The sequence below is a fragment of the Chenopodium album genome, chromosome 3 (genome assembly GCF_948465745.1).
Source record: "Chenopodium album chromosome 3, dcCheAlbu1.1, whole genome shotgun sequence".
NCBI lineage: Eukaryota > Viridiplantae > Streptophyta > Magnoliopsida > Caryophyllales > Amaranthaceae > Chenopodium > Chenopodium album.
Genome location: NC_137836.1, coordinates 73190424 through 73198465, shown reverse-complemented (window position 1 = coordinate 73198465; position 8042 = coordinate 73190424). Strand labels below are relative to the sequence as shown.

At 34.2% G+C, this 8042-nt stretch overlaps 2 protein-coding genes across 2 annotated transcripts; both read right to left on the bottom strand.

Annotated features, from left to right (window-relative positions):
- Nucleotides 1–2290: 2290 nt before the first annotated feature.
- On the bottom strand, nucleotides 2291–4060 carry LOC145616535 (uncharacterized). The gene is made up of 2 exons (XM_081671282.1): nucleotides 3925–4060; nucleotides 2291–3823 (listed from the first exon to the last, which is right to left on the bottom strand). Exon 2 carries the CDS (start codon nucleotides 3581–3583, stop codon nucleotides 2387–2389), a length of 1197 nt encoding a protein of 398 aa, XP_081527408.1. The 5' UTR covers nucleotides 3584–3823; nucleotides 3925–4060; the 3' UTR covers nucleotides 2291–2386.
- A 671-nt stretch (nucleotides 4061–4731) lies between these two features.
- LOC145616543 (uncharacterized) lies at nucleotides 4732–6429 on the bottom strand. Its single transcript, XM_081671290.1, has 5 exons — nucleotides 6295–6429; nucleotides 5385–5498; nucleotides 5041–5261; nucleotides 4871–4943; nucleotides 4732–4789 (listed from the first exon to the last, which is right to left on the bottom strand). Exons 2-4 carry the CDS (start codon nucleotides 5495–5497, stop codon nucleotides 4936–4938), a joined length of 342 nt encoding a protein of 113 aa, XP_081527416.1. The 5' UTR covers nucleotide 5498; nucleotides 6295–6429; the 3' UTR covers nucleotides 4732–4789; nucleotides 4871–4935.
- Nucleotides 6430–8042: the final 1613 nt, after the last annotated feature.

The window sequence follows — 8042 nt, the reverse complement described above, 5'->3', positions numbered from 1 at the left end:
CATACGTAAAGGAATGGATATACAATACTCCATTCCTTATACTATGTAGGTGTTTTAAGTAACGGAGTATTGTACCTTGAGTAATTTAATAACACATTACAAAATTATACTCCATTGGTGTTTTATTTTATTAATATGTTATTATCAAATAATATGATTATAGGTAATTACAATAGTCTAAGGGTATGTTTTGATCACCTTTATTTTTATTTTGAATACTAGTAGTTTATTTACTAAGCTTTTAACTTCAAAGTTAGAACTATTATTGAATACCTTTCCACACACTTAACTAAATGCATAGGTAGTTGGTATTAGATAACATTCTATGCACACATCCTAGGAGTATAATTATTTTGGATTCATACCATAACCTTTTAATTTTTCGGAGAACCTAATTCTCACATCATAAAATAATCTAATTATACATTAGTGAATTACATGTAAAGAATTTGGTATTACTTAGAAGCAACTAGGAATTAAAGAAGAGAAAACTAAAAAGAAAAGCCACAACATTTGTATACTCCATTGCCCCACATGCTTCACCATTTACTTCACAAATAGGAAGTATAAGGTACAAGTAGATTAAGCATTAAGGCATTTTTTGTGTGTGACTATCTGCCACTATTTAGCATGACCACCATTAATACATTATCACTCTATGTCGAACGGGTCTGAACCGCACTCGTCATGAGTGTCCACTTTCCACCTCAAAACCATGTAAAAATAAAGGGAGTAGTCTCTTAGCCTTATAAAGTATTTAAGGTTCGTAATATTTTTCAATATAAGACACTTACATGTGTTGTTTGAGATGTCTACTTCAACGCTCTATGAAGAAATAAGTACAAGGGAGACATTTTATAGTGAAAAGGAAAGGTAAATTAAAGCTTCTTTTGTTACCCATAATTCAACAATAATTACACTTTGTGACTCAGAAAATCTGTAAAAGTGAAAATCTCTTGCAGTAAGGCAGTAAGTAGTACTGGAATTTTCTTGCATCTTAAGAAGACAGTGCGTAATAAAGCTTGGCCCAACAAATGTACGAAGGATAAGAGTGTTTTTTTTTTGGGAGCAAAAGGATAACAAGTAGTTAATGAGAAAGCAATGAACTTTTGATACAGTTATTATGTGCAAAAATGCATTTTTTTATCCTTCGAATTAAATGTAATCACATTATTAAAAGAGCGTTTATTAGAACCCTATGTAATCACATTATTAATCCAACTAAGAGTCCATTGAGAAGCGAATTAAATGTAGTGACAAAATATACTACCTCCACTTCTTATGACTCTCAACAAAAGAATGTTTTATGTACCACAAATAATACCCCTTAGTTTCGAGTAATCAGAACCGAAGGTAGTAAGTTGTATTTGTCTAAGGATTAAGGTTAATAACCTGTCAAAAAAGAGGACCAAGGTTAAGATGAGAGTGAGACTAACTACCCTGATGTATATGTAAAAGATTAAATCACTGTCTTTAACATTGAAAAGTGATAAAATATTGGAACAACCCAAGTAAGAAATTGAGAAGAAAGAAACAATAATACTGTAATAATATTAATAGGCCAGAGAAATAATTTACTATGTATTCTTTACAGTAATATACCCGTACTCAGTTTATCAACTTCGACCATCAGTTTCTGACTTTCTGTAGATAGTTAAGTCTCTAGGGACGTCGTACTCGAAATCTAATCTTATTTGTACTGCATGTATCGACCACAATCTGCCACCTCGAGCACACCCCGCCCCAAAGAGACAGTAAAGGGTGTAATTGCACAAGTCAAATACTAGTTTATATGCAGGAAGTTCGCCTGGATTCAAGTAATCTATCCTTAAGGGAATCAAGGTTGAGAACTCAGTGCTTGTTATACAGAAAATATTTTAAAATAAAATCTACGTTACGAGTCAAGATTAATTAATTAATATAATTCCCTCTCTTTTCACTAGGGACTAACTGATTTTCCTTCTTGCTAAAGCTACCTCTAACTGAACCATAATGATAATTAACAAGGGCACGAGACGCCCCTTCCCTATACCTGATGCATTAGAATATTTCGAAATCTGGACATATGCACATTGATTACCTCACAGCATTTAGTAGAAAATGGAAGAAAGGATGACCAAAGTGGCAACTGGCAAAGTATAATTGACATATGTTTTTGTTAGATGCAGATGCAAATGCAATGCAGAAATACAGAGCCAGAAGTTTTAACTAATTAGGCCTCCACAACACATTGGTATACCTTTCAAAAACGTGCGAATCACAGAGGAAAAAGATATGTACATTCCAGCAATGAAACCAAAAAAGATATTAATTGAGTTAAGAAATCACCAGAAGAGTTTATTACAAGTAGTTGTTCCCTTGTCCTCACTGTAAGTAGCAACTTCTGTTACTTCCATCCTATTGTATGTAACTGCAAAGGAAGTGAATCTTCCTGACTTTCAATAGGCACATGCACCCGAGCCAAGGACCATCTTTCTGGTTGTATAGTAGTGAGGCTGTTCTCACTGGAAATGAGTAACGGTGAGCTTGAATATCCCCGTCTGAAATGCTCAAGTGCATAATCAGTATACTCATATTGCTCCTTCAGAATACCAGTTAGTGACTTGCATTTTAACTCTGCTTCAGATTCTAAGTCTTTAAAGATGGGAAAAGCTTCTACAGCAGGACAATTCCTATCAGAAATCATGTTTTCCATTGAGTAATTACTCTTCTGAGGGATGAAAAAGAAACTGCCATCTTTTGAGGGACTCTTAAAGAGACCAGAATCATCTGCGTTCAATTGTTCTGGACCGTATGATAGTCTAAATGGGACATATGGTGATCTTGGAACTAAATCTCTTTGCCGGAAATAATGTCCCTGAAAATCATGTTCTTGACAAGTGTAGGTAGACCAATGCAACAAATTACTGTTTTCCAGACTATCACAATGATCTTTACTCCATGTAGTTGATGGATCGCAACATATATCAAGGTCTGGACTATCCTGAGGATCTTCACTGTATGTAGATGATGGAGGACAGTATACTTCAAGCTCCATATGACTATTATGGGCCGAGTTATGCATATCCAATTCATTAGTATCCCAACCAAGTAAAAGAGGCCGGGGTTCTCTTCTAATCTCAAAGTCACTCGGATAATTAGGTTCAGTGCAATCCATGAGATTTTTCAGCACAGAAGGTCTGGAACTTTTAAAAGAGTCAAGAGAATGAGAATCATATTGACAATTTGAAGTAGAATGTGCTCCTCTATCTAAATTGAAGTCATGTATCTCATGTTCATATGTTAGACTACCACTGCTTTCAGTAGCTGCAACGGAGTCATAATTTCCATTGAGAAGCTCATATGAATGATTCTGGTCTCTAAATCTGCATAACTGTCTACTGTCATATGCATCACATAGATAATGCTTAAATGTTGCATTCTCGACGATGTTATGGACAGTGCTTCCTGGTGTAGAATAATCATGAAGTTCATTATCCCATGTCAAAAGATTTCCGTCTCCAAATCTGTTCAACCAACATCCAGAAGCAATACCATTTAGAGAGCTTCGCCACTCATTCTCTTCTTTGTGCTCAAGAAGCATTCTATAAGAGTTTCTAGCTGCAGAGGCATCAAGGTATTCATCTATTTGATCAACAGGATGTGTTCCCCAGATTCTGTGGGACTGAGAAGAAGAGACACGGCTATCTAAGAAGTGATCCTTGGAGGCCTTCACAACCTTTCTTGAAGTATCCGAAGCCTCCTCAAGTAGAATATTTGAGCCAAGATCCAACAGACTTTTCTCTTTTATTTCTTGTAGCCTTTGTTGTGGATCTTGTGACAGCTGTTACACAAAAATTAGCCTTAGCACAAACAAACAAGATGGGGTTTATGGATAGAGGAGTAAAAGCAATAGTTTAAATCAGTAAAGGTCAAGGATGGTACAATTTCTTGAGAATTCTCAGGGAGCAGTCGGCTCAGGAGCAGACAAACCAAATCACACCTGAGACCTGACAAAGTATCTATGAATTTTTGTAAAATAAATATGTAAAAAAAAGACGAAAAGCAAAAAATAAAGATGTATCAGGCACTTAACTCCTTTGGGACTTCATATGTTTCAGGAAATAAGGTCTTGGCAATCTGCTGCCGTAACTTCAGCCTCTTGGACGAAAATATATCTCCATCTTGCTGCTGGAGTTCTGGACAATAAGAATGTTGTGACCAATATATGAATTACATCCATCTATATGCAAGGAATCAATATTAGGGGAAGGGTATGTTAGTCATAGCCTATTAGTAGTAACTTGGGGAATAAGTTAAAGATTTGTTAAGAGGGATTTTCTATAAATAGACCTCATTAGGAAGAATTAGGATATGTTAATATTGTTGAAGTTTGTTATTGGGAGAGAGTGAGCCTCTCAAAAGCTCATATTAGAAGAGAATCCACCTCTCGAAAGTGGAATTATCGTTCAATTAGTTGTAATTCTCATCTTATTACTATAATCATCATCTTCATTCTTAATTCTCTGCCATTATTAGTGCTGTAATCAAGCTAATCTCTAGCACTATACTACCTCAATATACGTTTCCCACGTGAATCATCAACAGCCAAATATTATAGAGCAGCATAAATGCCACTGAACTACCTCTCTGAACAATTTCTCCAATAATTACAGTTCCAAAGAGTTACCTGGGTTCACAGAGGCATTTGCAGTTGCAGAAAGGAAGGAATCTAAACTAATACTAGTGGGCGTTTTGATAGGAGATGAGCACTTGAATCCCTCATTGCTACGATCCTTCCTGGGCATAGCTATCAAAACATACCACTGAGTAGTGAGTAGCTTAGATCACAAAATGTGGTATAAAAACAAATTAATTCAATGCCCCGCACCTGAAATTTCCACAGCAGCATCTCTACAAGAGAGGAAGGAGTTAATTTCACCATTTGTAGGCTTCTTACTGTGCTGTGAAGATTTTACATCCGTAAGTTTCATTTTATCCAACTCTGCATAGCATATCATATATAATAAATTTGGTATCATCAAAACCGAAAAAGCTTACTAAGATCCCACTGCAAGCTCATTGTTTTGAACTTCTTAACTATTTTTAAGAAGGCATAAGTGAGGTAGCTACCTCTAGCGTGGTTGGTCGGTCCACAATTCCTCACGGGCATGCTGTGTCTGTTCAGTGTATTTTGACAGGAAGTGTGGCCAACAGCTTTCTTTAATCTCTTAAAAAATGCAAACTCGGAGGTTTTTGGTTCATTTGAAGCTGCAGATGGCCTAAATGCATCAGATGAAGAGCGTGTTACAGGTGCAACACAAATGCCTCACTACACCCACAAAATCAGAAGACTGAAATTGAAAGCAATGCTAAGTAACTCGGTTTCTAGATATCATACATACATTGTCAGGTCTTCTCTTGGTTCACATGGTGCAGAACAAGCATCAAATCTACTGCTTGCATAATCAACCGGATCAATTTCAGAGTCCTTGAACCTCACTCTTTTCGCCTTCATTCTATTTGAAAGATCAAAGTAACAACCATTATGTTTGTGCTATACCCCAATTACCCATATACATTGTCCAACAAGATATGTTATCTCAATATGCAGAACGACAATACGTGATATTCTGTGGTAATATTAGCAATCAATGTCCTGATTGCTGAAAAATTCTTAAACCAGGAAGCATTTCCAGAAGAATCTCATCAATGTATGTATGTGATTGCTGATTAATATTGAAATCAATATAGGAAAGCTATTTAGTAACACAATAACAGCAACAGCAACAACGCCATATTCGATATTTCTAAAATGATTTGGGGTCGGCTAACATGAATTATAATACAAAACCATCTTTAAGAATCAGAGCAGGCAATTAGTTAAGAACGTTAACAAAGTAGAGTGTGAAATTCAAAGTATCAAGCATCCAAGAATAATAAAGTAGTTTACATACTCCATTCATATTATGTGAAGATTACAGTCTTAGACACCATTATCTTGAGAAATTACCTAAAATCAAAAACTTTCCAATGTGATCATTCTAAATGCAATTACAATTTCAAAAAGTTTAATCATCAATAACCATATTATTTGAACATAGGAATTTCATAAAAGGTTGTGCAATATATTAGCAGTCAAATTTGATTCAATTATCAAATTTTGGGAGAAATGGTCCAATTTCATAGTTAAATTCTAACATTAAAGGCAAATTAGATTCAAGTATCAAATCAAGCGAAGAACACTGAATTGAGTATACTGAGAATTAAATAAACGATAAACCCTAGATTGTGAAATTGATATACGATGATTACCTCAGAAGCTGCTTCAATGGAAGATACAAATATCACAAGTCGCTCTAATGGAGAACATTCAGTGCGTTTCAATGGGAAACTCAGAAAGAAAAGAGGAGAGTTATGTTGTGTGTCCGACTTTTTGGTACATGGTCATGGGTGTAATTACTCTCCTTTTGTAAAAATCGAAACACTAGCTGGTTACGTATAAAATTTTAATTTTAATAAAGTTATGCGCTGAGGATTAAGGGCCTATTCATTTTACTGATTTGAATTAAACTGATTGGAGTTGAACTAAACTGAATTGAGCTGAAATGAATATTTATGAGAGAAGAAAATTAAGAGCTGAATTGAACTGAACTGATTAGAGCTGAACTGAACTGAATTGAACAGAAATTAAGTAAGTGTGAACAGACCCTAAATAGAAATTTTCTAATACTCAATATAAAGAAACTTGTTAATCAACATTTTGGGGCGTTTGATAACAAATTACTATACTTTTCTGAAATTATATTGATTTTGAAATGCATGTCAAAATCACGTATTGATCTGTATAAATAATGTTTATTTTAAGTTAATATTTCAAATTTTAGTCGTCTAATCTACCTAATGAAGGGCATTGGAGCAACAAAGAGCGGTAACGATGGAATATTTTCATACATGGTACATTATTGGTAATTAAAGACTTGAGTAGCAAATTTCATTTGAGAAATTAATAGACGTGATAAAAATTATATGTGTGACTGACTGTATTGATTATACATTTATAGTGTTGATAATGTCTAGTCTAAGGTCCCGTTCATTTCATCTTATACTAAAATTATATTTTTCTTATTTGAAATTACTGACTTTTAATGAACTGAACTTATTTTTACTGATTGAAATTATTTTTACGGTTTTTATTTATTTATTTATTTATTTTTATAGGTGAATTATATAGGGTTTAAACCTTGAACACTTCATCTCTAAAATCTATATTTGATATTACTCCATAGATGATTTGAATCAAAATTGATACACTATGATTATTTATATAACTGTTTGAATACATCTTAAACTTAACCCTCCACACTTAAATGAGTAGCATTTTAGGGTAGGGTTCATCACTTTTTATTTTTGGGCAATGAGTTGCATTGTTGTTAATCTTGTTATTTGACCCATTTAATACATACAAGTATACATCTAAGACTGGTTACTTCGGAGTGTGGAATATCATCTTAAATTTAAGGGAACATCTGCAGCCAGCCAAAAAAAAAAGAAAAAAAAAAAAGGAACATCTTATATAAGTAAACGCACTATTGTAGTATTGTCCACCTTTCTTGTGTGCAATGACAGTGATGACAAATATTGCTTATCATATGATATTTAATGCAAAGGTAATCCATAGAAAATAGGATCCAATTTTAATTAAGGGTCTGTTCTCATACGTTTATTTTCATTTTAGTTCAGTTTAACTCCTAATTTTCTTCCCTTATAAAATATTCAGTTCAGTTGAGCTCAGTTCAATTCAGTTCAGCTCAGTTCAGTTCCGTTCAGCTGAGTTCAGTCAGTCTATGAGAACAGGCCCTAAGTTAGATATATGAGTGCTTTGATATATTAAGAATTTTAATGGGGAAAATAAGATCCAAAATCAATTCTACAAGACCCAAATACTTTAAGTCAATAGTCCTTTGTGTAATTGTGTCCCCTCCCCAAAGCTCCTCCCATCATAACTAAAAGTAAAGCCACCAAACTAGGTCTATGATCGGTTACACTGATCGATTAGATAA